Raw genomic sequence first — 16,617 nt, 5'->3', positions numbered from 1 at the left:
AATTTTATGTCCAGGTCACTGAATCTAAAGGCGAGGCTGGAGCAAACTAAAACTAATTGAGTTTGAGTATTAACCCAAGCATGTACAGATGCATGCATGATGGACTAAATCCTAGTTTCTAGGGTTTCATAGTAGCAGCATTACTTAAGTTTTAATTAAAAATTTGGGCTTATACTTTCCATATTTCCTTTGGGCTTTTTTAAAAAGTCTCTAAGACACTTTTCTGGATGCTGTCAATAATAGCATTTCAGTAATCCCCAGACCAACAAACTATTGACAACAGCCCCTCATGAAATGCTTTTGAAATTCCCATAGACTCGTGAAATATCAAAGTTATTCCTAGATGTTTGAAATACCCTTTCCAGACTAAGCTGCCTCACTTTATGGTTATGTTGCTCCATAAGTTCTTGACTCTTAGCTCTCTGAAATTTAAATCAAAGTAAAACAAAACCAATGAGCACTCTGAATTTATCCATTAACTTATAAGTAGTTGTATTTATGTGAAATCTGCTTATTTTAGCCATCTGGGTAGTGGGATATATGATATGGGCAGATGAACATTTTTATTATAAGCAAAGAACCTGTTTATTAAAGTTTACATTAATCTGGAAACATCTTTATGGAAAGAGATTCTACTTTATTCAGTATTTTAAAAGATTTTGGAAAAACAGCACTTTCTAGTCTGACAAAAAGAGTGACTTAATGAGGTCCTCAAACAAAATACAATCCCCTTTTTCCTGTCAAATGATCCTAATAAGCTACGTATCATATAGAGTAAGTTCTTCACAAATAAGCTTCCTATTGCTAAACCAACATATTGTTTAAGGGGAAAATGTCACCCACAAAACAATACCTCTGCCTTAAGGGAAAATAAAAAACTAGATAAATTAGGGAGGGTTATTAGATTATAATAGGATTCACAGCTATGTTTCTTGGAATTAGGGGCAACCATAATCCATTTAGGTTCGCTTCAATCTGTCATTAGCTACTTGAGCAAGCTTTGATGGGGAGGGGTGAGAAAGTTTTAGTCTTATGAGTCATTGCTTGGTGAAGTCTCAAAATACGACGAAACGGGGCTTCTCTGGTGGCGCAGTGGTTGAGAGTCCGCCTGCCGATGCAGGGGACACGGGTTCATGCCCCGGTCCGGGAAGATCCCACATGCCGCGGAGCGGCTGGGCCCGTGAGCCATGGCCACTGGGCCTGTGCATCTGGAGCCTGTGCTCCGCAACGGGAGAGGCCACACCAGTGAGAGGCCCGCGTACTGCAAAAAAAAAAAAAAAAAAAAAAAAAAAAAAGAACAGGATCAGGAAAAAAGTGATACAGGAAGATTCCTGAGGAATTGCAAGGATCTGGAAGCCGTAAGAGACAAAGATGATGACATCAGGGTTTTGAGACTACATTAACCAGACACTAGGAGAGGGGGACCTGTCCATTTTGGTTTGAGTTCAGTTTCAGGCATGTTGAGTTTGAGGTCTGGGAACATCTAGGCAAAAGTGTCCAATGAACAGTTGGAAACATCAAACTGGGGCTTAAGAAAGAGCTCAGGAGGTAAACTGGGCAGCCTTTTACTTAGAGGGAACGTGATGAGATTAGGTGCATTACACTAGGGAAAAGGTCACTGAGAGGAGAGACCTGAAAACCTTTGGTATTTTATGCTTGAGCTGTGAACAAGGTAGAAGAGGCACCAGCAAAAGGGGAGAAGAACCCACAAGACCACACGGTATCCGTGGGTTTCCCCTCTGAGTGTCTGATGTGACAGTTGCCACTTCCTTCCTTGGAGAGCAGAGTAGCTGCCAAGGTCAGAAATTTACAGGAAAATCAAAAGAGGAGATGGGCCGTGAAAAGAAGGTTACTGTGCCTAATAGGGCTGTTTTAGGAGGCTTGTGGAGGTGGATGCGTTTAAGTTGTAGGTATGTGGTAAGGAAATGGGATTAACTGGTGAGGATAAACCACCTCTCTTTTACCCCGAAGGAGCCGAGCAAGTAAGGGAAGATGAGAGGTCAGTTAGTAGGGTGAAGGGAGTCTGCGACTATGGTTTTATTTATTATTTTTATGGAAAGGGAGAATTTAGTACAATTGAAGACTTAAAGGTTCTACAGGAGTGGGACATGGACTTCTAGGCATCCCTGAGACCCTTGCAGAGGGTCTGTGAAGTCACAGCTCTTTGCATAATAACACTGAGATATTTCCATTTCTTTTGCATTGACAGTTGCAGTGATGGTGCGAGGGCAATTGTTGGTAAGACTTCTGATGCCTTAATACACGTCAGAGTAGGGGCTCCTGCTATTCTAGGGCTACATGTATTTTTTTTTTTTTTTTACCAACACCCACTTGCATCAGAAATAATAATTCACTGAAAAATGTCCTTGATGAAGCCCTAAAAATAATGAATTTTGAGTCTTGACCCTTGAATACCCATCTTTTTAATATTCTGGGTGATGAAATGGGAAGTCCGCAGAAAGCACGTCCACTGTGTGCTGAAGTATCATGGCTGTCTCAAGGAAAAGCACCTGTGTGATTGTTTGAATTGCAAGCTGAACTAGCTTTTCTTAAAAAAAAAAAAAAAAAGAACATCATTTTTACTTGAAAGTACAACTGACAAATCAGGGTTATTCATAATTGGGTATTTGGACATATATTTTCTCGAAAAGGAACAAAATGAACACGTCACTTCAATTAAAAAAACAAACAAACAAACAATCCTGACAGGGATTAGTTGCCAATGATACAATTTGACCTTTCGAATGAAAATTAGGTTTTGGGGAATTTGCATGTGTCACAAAGAGCTTGATGGCTTCCCAAGACTTTTCTATTGAGATCTGTGGTGATGTTAATGAATGTGATATTTTGGTGTTGTATAATAAAATGTGTCAACACTTGCAAGATCTGCAAAACCAGTATTTTCCAAATGACCCAGTGCATGATGTTACAAGATCGTGTATGGGTAAAATCCATTTGAAGCATAAAACAGACCATTGGATTTTACTGTAACAGAGTACAGAAAGTTCACTGATTCAGATTCAGATCAACATTGGAACTAACCTTTAAGAAATTGCTACTTGTCAAGTTTCAGGGAGGTGTCACAGAAGAATATATGTAATTAACTGGAAAGGTTCCTCCCTTTCCCAACTATTCAATACATTGCTCTCTAAAGCCACAATTCTTCACACGCTTCCACCCATAGAACCTATCACAACAGATTGAATGCAGAAGTAGACATTAGAATCCAACTGTCTTCTATTAAATCAGACATTAAAAAGAATTTGCAAAAATGTAAAACAATACCATTCTTAACTTTTTAAATTAAAATACAGTTATTATTAAAAGTGTTATTTGTTAGTGTAATTTTTATTAACCTAAAATGGATTAACATAGATCTTAACATTCTTAGTTTTAATTTCAAACATGCTAAATATCAATAGACATAACCCATATAAGCCCAAGCTCTTTGGAGTTCTTAATTTTTAACAGTGAGCTCTGATACTAAAAAATTTGAGAACCACTGGCTTAGAGGAAGGAAAAGAGAGGGAGACAATAAAAATAGGTGAGAAAATTGATTCACAGACTAATAGTTATCTAGACTAGAGAGGATGAGGACTTAAAGTGGCAGTGGGACAAGAGAAAAAGGCGAATTCAGGAAACATTTTGAAACAGGAAATGGTAAGATTTGGTAACAATTTCAGTATGGGATGCATGAGATGAAAAGCCTAAAGATAACTTATATGGTAACTACGTTTTGGTATTCCAGACTAGAAACCAGTTATTGACAGAACCAGATCAGGTTCATGGATAGATGCACCTCCGTAAATAGTATTTTGGGAAATTGAAGGAGGAGGGAATGGCGATGCCTTAGGAGAAGGAGTAAGCAGAAAGAAACAGGAAAATGTTTGTGGAGTAGAAGGCAAGGAAGGCAAGAGGTTTAGCAAGAAGCAGGTCCTAGACAGGTAGAGGCAGAGGAAGGGATTTAACATCAATCAAGGCTGTGTCTCACTTAACAGACTTGATTCGGAAGTACTGTCTTGGAAGCTGATGTTAAGTCAGTGGTTCACGGTTACGTGCTAGTGAATAGCCAAGCGTCATCAACAATGCCCAGCGCTCTGTTGAGTTTGAGGAGGATGAGAGTGGAGAAAAGGCTTCTCTTTTTTATTTTATTTATTTATTTATTTATTTATTTATTTATTTATTTTTACATCTTTATTGGAGTATAATTGCTTTACGATGGTGTGTTAGTTTCTGCTTGATGGCATTATCATTGGTAATCCCCAGACACTTCCAAGGTTCTAATAGCGTCTGGCTTTAAAGAAGGCAGAATGATTATATGGGAAATGAAAGCAGTTAAGTGTGGGCCAAGTTGGAGCAGTTTGATAGCAGGAGGGGATTTGTTGTCTTGAAGGAATAGTGATTTCAGAAAAAGTTAAGGCAGAAAAATTCTGAACAGAAAACTGTTTTTTTTTCGGTAAGAGAAATATATGCACATTAAATATAGAAAGGAAGCCATGAAAACAGAAAATGAAGTAATAGTGAGAAAGTGGGCTCTCGGTGTTAAAATTGGTAGAAATAATGACCAACTTTGATACAGTGTTTTATCTCGAAGATATTCGGCTTATAAGATGTTTCTCACATTTGTTTTGAGCTTCACAATCTATAAGAAGTAGGTGATGGCCACTTCCCTGATGAGGAAATTGAGGTTTAGAGAAGCTCACGCTGTAAGGGTTCCAGAATAGCTTTAGTGTGGGGATGTCTTTTCCTCTGAGCCTGTAGCGGGGGAGGGTGAGGGGATGGTTATTAAGGGGACAAATAGGTTTGAAGTTAGGATGGAGCCAGTCACCTTGTGGACCATACCTGGATGTTGGCACCCCAGATGTGATCTAACAGGTGTGAATAGGTAAAAAGAGCCAGGCAGGGAGTGATCAAAGAAATTCCCTTTGCCTTTCTCCATGTGATTATTCCACAGTGGTGTAATAGTGAAGATTTCATGAGAACATTATTGGGAGGAATATCGCTCTCCACTTACCTAACGGGTTCCTAGGGAGTGTGAGGCCAGATACTCTCTCACCTCCAGCTATGGTCATCATAAGTTCTTTGGATACTTAAATCTATGAGATGTTAAAGCATTGCTAAGAGATGAGGTCTTTCTCTCCAGCCCTTATCCCACTGCTGTGGGGTAAGGTACACCCGTTATTGATGAATGATTTAATATTAACTCCACAAATGAAAATAGACTGTATAGAGTATCTCATTGAATTTTAGTTTGGGAGTCGTTTTGGAATCATTAGCTCAAAGAAAATTCTATCTGACTGTTCAAATCTCAGTATTTGGTAATTGACTATGGAAGGACAAATATATTTCCATTTCACAGTTGAGGGTATCAGTGTGTCTTCCCAGGCAACTCATCTCCCCCAAAATGGTAATGTCACACTTCAGCCAGGGGTCCTTCTGCCAGAATGAAAAGTTCAGCGAGAGACACTCTGTGCATTAGGGAAGGAAAGATGCGGACAGCTTGACGTGGATTAAGGAATTCAGACCAAAGGGGACTTCTGAGGGGAAGGTCACTAGGATGACATTTTAGTAGAAAGAGTAATATGAAAAGACAGTTGGGAAACTTCTGGGAGAAAGAAAATTGTAGTGGCTTAATGGATGCCAGAACTGCGGTAAAGAACATCTGTTCATTCCTCCCAAACCTGGGTAGATTTTTCGAACGTTGGTAGCCAACAAAGACCAAATTGAACAGTTAAGAGAACAAGTTAATGATGAATTTGGGCATCTCTTGTCTCTTCAGGAGACTGGAATGGCCACTGCTCCCCAACTTGTCTGAAGGGGGAGGTTTAGAGGACTAGTTGTCTTTGAATTTATATACACACACACACACATATATATATGTGTGTGTGTGTGTGTGTTTATATATATACACAATGATATACGTATATAAAATTATTATTTTTTTAATGAAAACCTTGACCATCTGGGGTGAATCTGCTGCCTCCGGCCCCCCTCCCACCCAGGACCTACACAGGATGTGGGTCTCAGAGTGAGCCATTGGCTGTGGCCCTGTTGGTAGTCAGGGTAAATTTCGTGACAGCAGCTGCCAAATGGGAGTAGTTTTTGGCTCTTTCCCCAGAGTATTTCAGGTTGAACCAGAAGCTAGACATTCTGGGGCAGGTCACAATTGGGAAGCAGTGTAGAGATTGTTTTGAGAAGAAAGGGGGGTGTGGAGTAGGGAAAGTGCTGAGTTCTGGCCCCTCACCCACTTCTTCCCCTTTCCAGCTGCATCCTGTTCTCTCCCTCCGGTCCAGCTGCCACACCTAAGATAAAGTAGCTGCCCTGCCTGAGCCTTGGGGCAAGGGAGGGTGGCACTGATCCTGTTCTGAAGTGGTCCAGCCCTTGGGTGTGCCTGGGTCACGCTGATTTGGTTCGGTTCCTGGTTTCCTTTCCCCAGTGCCCATGTACCTTAAGAGTCAAAATGTGGTTGGAGATCTCTGGTGGGAAGGGACCTTCTGTAGAGTGGCTTTGAGGGTGTGGTTGACCTGCCCTGGGGTGGCTCCCTTACCCCTGTCATTGGCTTGGGGCCACTGCTCCTTCATGTTATGGGTTTATCTCAAATGATCCAGAAACATCAGGGCTCTTTTAACCCACAACAAGCAAGCCTTGGTTATTTTATCTCTGCAGTATTCTAGAGCAGCTGAAAAATATCCAAGCTGGGAAATAGCTCTTCTTCTCACCCTGAACATTGGGAGCTTTTGAGAACAAGCAAGGGGTTGGGGCACTTTTCCTTCCTTGAAGATACAGTCAGCCTAGTTCCCCTTATAGCTGCCATCCTGGGAGCATGACTTAGCAAAACTGATAATGTGGGTGAGGATAATACAGATGGTCTTCTCAGCTCTGCTTATGTTGATTTTTGTAGTTCCTTACAAAAAGCAAAGTTAGCATTGAACTTTGGTGCTGCTGTTGTAGCTCAAAAGTAATATCTCGAATTTGTTCTTTCCTCATTTTATTTTTCTATGACCTATTACCTATTATCTGCAGATTTCCCCATCCAGGGAAAATTGTTCATGAATGTATGGATCTAGGTACCTAGACAATTAACAAAAAACAACAAAACGTTAAGATGAATGACTATTACGGGTTGTATGTTGTTCTTAAGTTCTAACTTTTGTAGGCACAGTTAACTTTATACGTTATTTCATTCCCTGATGGATGCTGACTTAAAACTGTAAGAGAGCTGTTAGAATGATGTGAATATCATTTTGTCCACCAAAATTAAGTTCCCTTAGGCTTTGGATACAAGGTTAACCTACAGCTCAACATTTAAGTCAAGTCCAACAATAAAATTCTCTTGAGTGCACAAAGCAAGATGACCAGCCTTAGGGCATCCAAACATGCCCTGTGACCTTCAGGTAGAACGTGCTTCCAACCTCACTGTGGAGTGTGCTGAGAACACAACCGATTTTTCTGCATCTCCCCATGGACAGCAGGGTGTACTACTGGGTCCTGTCTCTTGGGACACAGTTCATTGGGACTTAAGATCTTTGTTTCAACATGGATCCCTGATGATTGACCCTTGGGTTGGAATCCTGGTTTTGACTTTCACTCCTAGGGGGTGTGCAAAGGAAGTTTCCACTGAAGTGGTCATGCCTCTTTCTTGTTACATGAGAGCTTAAATTTTCCCCCCACATCTAATAGCTCTGGCAGCATGCCACTTGGATTTTACTTTATTTCAGCCTCCTGTTGGCATTGGACACACTGTGCTCTTCAAGAGTAAGATGAGGAGTAGGCCTTTTTCTGCCTTTGGTGTCTGAAGTACCCATTTTTCATGACATGGAAATAGGAATTGCCATCAGAAAATGACACTGTGTCTTCTGATTCAGGTCAACAATTTCACCCTTTGCACTTGGAGTTTCTCTTTTACTGTTTGCTTAACCTGTCACAGTCTCTTAATTAGAATGTATTGCTGGCGGACAGGCAGCATTGTCAAACTTTGTGCGTTTTATAAAAATATGCAAAAGCACCAGACAAGCAGCTGTAATGCCAACTCCTCCAGATGCAGATACTGAAATTCCTGAGAGGGGCGTCTTTCATTGTTTTCTTTCTTTGTTCCAGAAGCAAAGGCCGATAATGAACCGAGCTGTTCGCCAGCGGCTCAAGAACTGTTGACAAGGCTGGGATTTCTACTGGGAGAAGGGATCCCAAGTTCCACACACATCACCATTGAAGAAAAAAACGAAACCATGGTAATGCCCGAGGAAGGCACTGCATGTCATACCTGCTCAGAGGATGAATGAAGGCATGACCGTCTTCCCCCCTCCCTGAGTGGGGAGGTCATTGTTCGGGCCAAATGAGTCTGGGCTGCTGTGTATTGAAATTCATTTCAACAGTGTGTTTGTGAATCTTTGTAGTTGAGGTTGGGGCGGTGAGGAGAAGCAGAAGGGTGTAGAACTTACGAAAATGTCCACATTAACCTTCTGATCACCACCCGGAGAAGGGTAGCGGAATGAATTATAGCGGCTGAGAGAATTCCTTAGTAATGACACTACTTTTATCTTTATAGCACCGTTCTTCTCATCTGGCTGCTTTGGTATATGCTTTCCTGCGCATTTTTATCCGTTGAAAGTTTGGAGGGTCAGTGGGGTGAGGAAAAGATTTATAGGAGATGAATAGAGACAAAATAAAATGAGATCAAGTGGTCCATCTACGGAAGAGCACTCCCCTTCCTAGGGAACAGCAGCCTGCCACATCCGAGCTGAGAAGTGTACGTCTGAATAGCAACGAGGGGCCGGAGCTTCTGCCCCCACTGCGAGGGTCTCAGTGAGGGGGTCATGCATTGATTGAGATCGCAGTGGCCACCCGTCTCCTTCCCCTGAGCGCAGAGCCCATAAATCTTCAGGAACTGAATCAGGTTGCAGTGCTTGTGAAACATTACAAAAACAGAGTTCCCAGATTTAACACACAGAGGTCAAAGAACCCATTTGTCTTCTGCAGACGTTAAATGAAAGGAAGTCTGCCTGTTTGCTATTTCTGCTTTACTAAATGTACATTCCCACTAAATTATTTCTAAGACTGCCCTTTTAAGAAAAAAGAAGATGGCAAGGTGGCGGGGGAACAGAACTAGGAGATTTCTCTTTTAAATTTTGGAAGACCGTATGTATTAAGATCCCTAGATTTGAAGAACAAAACGAAACACAACTGTGTTCCATTTTCCGGTTTGTAGTTTCATTGTTTTAGCATCAAAAACAAAGGGATGTGTAGCTGCGCTAACTCCTCCTTCCCTTCATCTTACAGTGCACAGCTCTGAGCCAAGGCATCAGCCCTTGCTCCACACTTACAAGCAGTACCGCGTCTCCTAGCACCGATAGCCCCTGCTCAACCTTGAATAGCTGTGTCAGCAAGACGGCAGCCAACAAAAGTCCCTGTGAGACCATTAGCAGCCCCAGTTCCACCCTGGAAAGCAAGGACAGTGGAATTATAGGTAAGAAGCTCACTCCTCGGTCATGTGCTGGCTCCATGCATTTCAGCCAGAGCATTCACCAGGCACTTCTTAAGAGGGTTTTAGCATGCGTGGTTTGTGAAGGTCAGCCCTCCGGGGCCTGCCCTGTCCTTTGCAGATAGCACCCGCTCCATGGACAGCTGAGAGGATGAAGCATTGGCTTTTACATTCCTTGGTGTTTATTTTATAACCCCGGGTTCATTTGGTAAAAAATTTTCCAGATCAGGTCTGGCCTGTGAAGTTACAAAAATCTTCCCTCCTCACTGAGTAATTCTACTTGGTGGGGATCGGGTCTGGATAGGACACACCATAGGGCAAGGAAATCCCTGCATATTGAGAAGTCTTCCCAGCTCAGTCTCAAGGTCACTCACTGATCTCCCCACTTATTTCTGGGTGTTTGTTCTTTAGTTTCTTATAATGGCATCTGACCACTGTTTGGAGGCCAGGATTTTCTAAGGAAACCTAACTGCCCACACACACCCATGCGCATACCCACAAAGTAGGTGTGCTTGTGCTGAGCTGAGAGTCTGGAGACACAGAGTGTAGTCCTGACTCTTAGGCTGCTTGACTAGGTGACTTGAGCAACATTTAATTGAATTCTTTGCACACTTCTTTCCTTCTCAAAGGAAATCAAAAGTAAGGCTTCTGATTAAGTCAGTAGTTTCTAGTCCCATGTTCACAATAGAATCAACCAGGGAATTTAAGAGCCCTGTTTTTACATCCCATCCCAGACAGAGTGCGTTCGCATTTCTGCAGGTGGGCCTGGGCACCTGTGTGTCCCAGTCTGCAGCCTGGTGTCTTTCGGGTGAGCTATTCAGGTCTCTTGTGCGCTGAGACCGTGCTGCTGTCTGACACCAGTGCTCTCCTGCACAGCTCAGCCCCTCCCTGTTGCCCAAGTGATGCACATGTCTTTGAGGGATATTTTATGTTTTATGTATGTAACCAAATGCAGTGACATTTGAGCTTTGTTTTCTCCAGTCGCCTGCAATTTCTTTCAAGTGTAATTTGAAAAACCAAGCTCTGCAGGTTCATCCAGTTTTATTTTTCCGATTGCCCCAGAAGATCTGTGAGATGCCTAGTCCTGGGTTGTGGGCTCTGTGAGGGGCCCGTCAGCGTGAGGAAGGCAGTCTCTTCCCTCAGTTTTCACTTGGATCATGATCTTCTATGGGTTTTTGTTTCATTTTTGTTTGAATTGTCTCATTGAGATATAATTTGCTTACTATAATATTCACCCATTTAAGCCATTGAGTGGTCTGTGTTTATTCAGTACTGTGCAACCATCACCACAATCTGATTTCAGAATATTTTTACCACTTCAGAAAGAAACCCTGTACCCTTAGAAGTCACGCCTCGTTTCCCCGCATACCCCAGCCCTACTCAACTGGTAATGGACTTTCTGTCTCTACAGACTGGCTAGCTCATTCTGGACATTTCATGTGAATGGTGGGTTGTGGGTTTTGTAGCAGGTTTGAATTCTTTTCACTCAGCTTCAAGCCCTTCCAGAGAGCTTATTCTGCTAATTCCCCTTTCTCATCTCACTCTGCTTCCCCACCTGCTGTTTTGTCTAACAAATTTTTCCCAGTGTTACCTCTGTTTTCATGCCCCGTCTCTCTGAGCTGCCCACCACCGAAGGATCTCTGGTATTAATTCTGTGATAGCCAGATGACTTTCTTTACAGCATTCTTAGCTCTTCTGCAATGTCCTCTCCTCCTCAGAGTTCGTCTTCCTTCAAGAAATTGGCTAGTGCTACAGATTTTTTTTTTTTGGACCTTTTACTTCTTATTCTTATTTTACTTCTTATTCTTTTTTGGAGCCTTTTACTTCTTATTCTGTGTTCTGGCATTGACGTCTCATGCCTCTGATTATGGCCAAGCCAGTTTCTTCTTTTGACGGAAACCTTTTCAATGGCAGAAAACTACCCTCATTCATTCATTCATTCTTTCTCTGTCTCTTTCTCTCATTGAGAGATTGCTGCTATTTTAAAGGTGTTCTAAAGAGGGAAAAGAGAAGTTGCTGGTTGGTTTTCTGCATTGTCAATGAACGACTGAACTGCAGGAGTATTGAGGCTCTTACTTAGTACTTGATTTAGTACAGTCCCTGCTGAGCCCAGACCAGTTAGTCCCCCTATTACATGCTCTCCATAGCATCTCAATAGTTTCAATTTACTTATTTTTTTCTTTTTAATTTTTTTTTTGTTTATTTTATTTTTGGCTGTGTTGGGTCTTCGTTTCTGTGCGAGGGCTTTCTCTAGTCACGGCAAGCGGGGGTCACTCTTCATCGCGGTGCGCGGGCCTCTCACTATTGCAGCCTCTCGTGTTGTGGAGCACAGGCTCCAGACGCGCAGGCTCAGTAGTTGTGGCTCACAGGCTCAGTTGCTCCACGACATGTGGGATCCTCCCAGACCAGGGGTCGAACCTGTGTCCCCTGCATTGGCAGGCAGATTCTCAACCACTGCGCCACCAGGGAAGCCCCTCAATTTACTTATTTTTGTTTTGTTATTTACTTCTGTCTCCACATAGTTAGGGGGGCTTATTTATCTTATTCTGGCTATCTACTGGGCTCCTAGCATGGTGTTAGGCATGAGAAATTAAGGAAAGAGAATTGTGGCTACTTATCAAGTTACATTGCAGGAGGCAGTGGTTTAGTTGGTTTCTAAGGAAGCTATGTGGGATTCCCATTCCAAGTTGGCATTGTCCAGTCTTTTCATGTCATCTGTATTTTAAGTTGTGTCTTGTCGTTAAAGTTAAGTGACCCATTTCATGTCATTGAGGCTGTCCTTCCTTCCTTGGCTGAGTCAACATGTTCCCTTAACTCGGCTGAACAGGAAAAATGGCAACGATTGAGATGAAAGTGGGAGGAACCGGGAAGAGGTTCCTAAGTCCCTCTTTCAGCAAAGACCCCCTGCTTCATGAGACTGTGCTTCGTGCCCGGTCACCTGATCTCCTGCAGGGAGCGAGGACCATAGGTGGCCGAGAGGGAAACCCTGTGCTGGTGACAGTGTTTCTCTGTTCTCTCTCCTTCAGTGACCTGCAGAATTAGAACCTGTTGCCAAGGGACACATTGGAGGTGTGGTAGGGAGGAGAAGGAAAAACAAGCATTTCCTCTCCAGGCAGACTTACCCACAGCTCTCTGAAGAGGCGGGCGTGGCAGGGCCAGAGGAGGGACGAGCTTCCCCCTGAATCAGTACAGGGTACGCAAGTTCCGTTGCCTCTTCAGGGAGCAGGGATCTGTGACTCAGTTGTGGTTCTGTGATTGCTGGGGGTGGGCAGTGACGAACATGTCTGTTTTTATAAGGTGTAGCCTTTGGGCGTCTTAACTGTTCAACAGTAAAATATTCAAGAACACGGTGATCCCAGTGGGCACCGATGAAGGTGAGATACCTTGGCTTCCTGCTTCGGGAGGCCCTGCAGCTGCTTGTAAAACAGGCTGGTTAAGATTCATGTTCCAGATTACACAGGGCCTGGAGAAGGGAGGAAGAGGCTTTCCATTTTAAGTTGTTTGAGATTTATCAACCCATGGAGCTCAGGTTGGAGTGGCAAAGGTTTAGGGGTGGGCTGACGTGAAGAGCACACAGCTGCCATGACATGGCAAGCTTTGGAGAAGCTGTAGGCTCCCATCCAGGGCTCAGACCAGAGCTCCATGTACAGTATTAGCACAGTTTATTTAGGGGAAATTTCTAACAATGCTAACCCATCCTTAAAAACTGGGCCTCTCCCTTACTATTCAAGGTGACTTCCTTCATGATGATTCTATTCAGTCTAAATATTTTTGCCCAACAGATGCCGTGAAGGGAAGCTTGTGTTCCCACGTGCCCAGACAGCCTTCTCAGGCTGCCACAGGGTGCCCTGCCCGGGTTCTGTTTCTACTGGTTTTGATACATTTGCAGGTGAAGAGAATTTCCTTTTGGAATTGCTTAGTAGGAGAAATGGCAGGCTAACGACCATGAGAGGAATTTATTTGGGCCCCTTCCAGTCTCTCTCTGTGGAGGCCAAGGCCTAGCATGCCCCTCTCCACCACCTGCCCCATGTTCACGGTGTAATGCAGAGGGGAGTCCCACTGCATCCTATTTCAGGAGCTCCAAGTTCTTCCAACATAAATGTCTTTAGAAGTTTAATAATTCTGTCATGTAGAAATACTGTCTGAGCTGGATGGGATTAACTATATTCCCTACAAATATCTTTTTTTTTTTTTGAAGTAAAATTCCTTACTCTTTACATAATAAAATCATTGGCATTACCTAGAAGTTAGTGTCTGATTTTCAAATCTGCAATGTGAAAACCTTCTAACTGTGACAACAGCTGTACTCAGTCACCATGAAGCAGCTTTTTAATTATTTGCTTTGGAAAGGAAGACTTTATAAGGAAGTAGCATTTAAAGGTATTTCCTCCATGACAGAAAGAACGTTTTTTCTTAGTGACACTCCCTTGAATATAACTTGCTTCCAGCTGTTACAAATGGAAATTGTAGACTATTAATCCCGGCTTAGAAAAACACTAAGTACGGGCAGACCTCAGGGATATTGCAGGCTTGATTCCAGACCGCCATAACAGAGCGAATATCGCAGTAGAGTGAGTCACACGAATTTTTTTGTTTCTTAATGTGTATAAAAGTTGTACTGTAGTCTGTTAAGTGTGCAACAGCATTATGTCTAAAGAAAAAAGCAATGTACTTACCTTAATTAAAAAATACTTTATTGCTAAAAAATGCTGACCATCATCTGTGCCTTCAGCGAGTTGTAATGTTTTTGTTGGTAGAGGGTTTGAAATATTTCGAGAATGACCAAAATGTGACACAGAGACATGAAGTGAGCAAATGCTGTTGGAAAAATGGCGCCCTTAGACTTGCTCGATGCCGAGTTGCCACAAACCTTCAATTAGAAAAAAACCCAATTTCTGTGAAGTGCAATAAAACATAGTATGCCTATATGTGTATTCATTGGAATCTGTGTGAAAACCAATCTGATTAAAAAAAGAAAACATTACTGAAAATAGCGGGCTTTAAAGCACTTTTTGATTTAAAGATACTGTTTAATTTTTGTTTATGTCCATATCATGTTCAATATTTTATGTGCGTGTGTATTTATTTCAAAGAAATGGGCTCTTTATTTAGGGAGAAAGAGGATGGATGTTGGATGAGGAGAAACAAACAAAACTCAGCTTTCCTATCAAGATTTAAAGCAATAATAAATCCTTCCTATCCATTAATGATAGAGGTGCCCAGGAGAAGGATTTCCAGGTAGCAATTTGAAAAATTCTGGCAGAGAGAGAGGCCGTTAAAAGTCAGCCATCCCTTCCATTTCCTTTCTCTGCCACCTGCCTGTACCTGCTGACATTTATAATCTCCCAGTGGCTTTCATAGCGTGTTGGATGGGTTTCCTTTTGAGAGTTGGTGTTAGGGCAGCCCCATGAAGGGAGGGGGGTGGTTCTGAGTGGAGGACGGCCACATCTCACCTCTCACCCCCCCATCTCCCGCACTGGGTGTGTCTTCTGAGCAGAGCAGGTGTGTCTCCACCTGCCCTGCTGCCCCACACCTGAGCCACCGCATTCCACCAGGCCAGGTAGCTTTCAGGGTGATTAAGTGCTCAGAATTTTAAAAGGGTAAAGCAAGAACTCAGGCTTTTCCTGCTGCCTTTCCCCTTTCTCTGGGGAGCGGGGGAGGGAGCTTACATTTGCTCTCCCCCTGCTCACTTTGAAGCTGGGAGGCAGGTATACATTTTTTTAAATTAATTAATTTATTTGCTTTTATTTTTGGCTGTGTCGGTATACATTTAGGCAGGGGAATTACCTTCACAGGAATATTGCTCCTGCAAAAGTGGCTTGCAGGGCTTCCCTGGTGGCGCAGTGGTTGGGGGTCCGCCTACCGGTGCAGGGGACACGGGTTCGTGCCCCGGTCCGGCAGGGTCCCGTATGCCGCGGAGCGGCTGGGCCCGTGGGCCACGGCCGCTGGGCCTGCGCGTCCGGAGCCTGTGCTCCGCAAGGGGAGAGGCCACAGCGGTGAGAGGCCCGCGTACCGCAAAAAAAAAAAAAAAAAAAGTGGCTTGCAGTGAAATACCGGACAATTGATTAGCATCCTGCTGATCCTTGCTGGAGTTTTGACAATATTTGTTCTTCTGCCCAGTTGCTTAGGACATAAAGAAAAGTTACCGTGGGCTGACTTTTATCTTCCTGCATCTCTCTTCTCTGCCTTCCTAGGCTTGTAAAATGAAAGTGATTCCAGAGGTAGCTTTAGACCTTTTATTTCCTGGACTTTGTGTCCCAAGGGAGATGATCAGATGCAGAGAGCGGCACACAAAGCAGTTAATTGTACTTTATTTTCATTTTTAACTTGTTGTAACTCCTGTCCTTTTGATTTTACGCTAATACTGCTTTGTTGCCACCTGTCTTGCCCTGCTTGCTACTAAATTGAAATGCTTTGAAATTGATTTGGTAATAACTATTTAGAGTGTTTCAAATCTGTGTTACTATTCATTTTGCTACACTGCCTGCAATTTAAAAATCATCCTTAATTATAGAAGCTTTTTAATCTCTTGGGTGAAGGAGGAAAATTTGCTTTTACATATATAATTTGGTAACGTACTTAACATGGGAAAGAAGTCCTTGGCGGTGATGCGAGTTAGCAAAGCACTTGATATACTTGTATTCTGGCCGTGGTTGGATTCTCCGGGTTGTTTTGTCAGAAGCATTTATTGGCACCGACTGCATACCAGGAGCACGTTTTTTTCAGTACTGGGACAACAGAGATAGGCACAGTATCTACTTTAAAACTTGTTTACCTGTGGAACCAAAGAATGGTCTCCTGCCCTTTGAAACTTGGACAAGTTGTCACTAGCTGAAAAGGGTTTAAAACATGGCAGTGCCCTCTGATGGAAGGTGTATGCCGTAGGTGCATAATAATACCAACCACTAATAGTACCTTATGCTTTTTTCTGGAAGAGTCCAGAATTCTGTGGAGTCATTGGACTAAGTCAGAAGTGCCAGCGTCTAGGCCTTTGGTGTTCGGGTTATGGAAGCCTTATCAGGACACCGTGTCACGTGCTATTGCTAAAAAACTTCCTGTTGTTCAGGTCTGCAGGCTGTTCTCGGCAGGCCGCTGCCTGCCCTGTCCCACTGCGTCTGGGCCATGTGGGGTGGGGCTGA

The 16,617-nt window shown here is 43.0% G+C and overlaps 1 protein-coding gene across 4 annotated transcripts in view; it reads left to right on the top strand.

The window, feature by feature from the left end:
• The window catches only part of TANC1 (tetratricopeptide repeat, ankyrin repeat and coiled-coil containing 1), a 235,869-nt gene that overhangs the window by 145,299 nt on the left and 73,953 nt on the right, over positions 1 to 16,617 (top strand). For 3 of the 4 annotated variants that reach the window (XM_081242562.1, XM_081242564.1, XM_081242561.1), the window contains 2 exons: positions 8,098 to 8,228; positions 9,277 to 9,463. In XM_081242562.1, coding sequence (XP_081098688.1) covers positions 8,098 to 8,228; positions 9,277 to 9,463 — 318 coding nt within the window. The remainder of the gene's footprint in view (positions 1 to 8,097; positions 8,229 to 9,276; positions 9,464 to 16,617) is intronic. The other variant, XM_081242563.1, reaches the window with a different exon arrangement.

Source organism: Mesoplodon bidens, assembly GCF_964165515.1.
Source record: "Mesoplodon bidens genome assembly, chromosome: 8".
NCBI classification, from domain to species: domain Eukaryota; kingdom Metazoa; phylum Chordata; class Mammalia; order Artiodactyla; family Ziphiidae; genus Mesoplodon; species Mesoplodon bidens.
The sequence above is the reverse complement of the archived record's forward strand: the minus strand, read 5'-3'. Positions and strand labels throughout refer to the sequence as shown.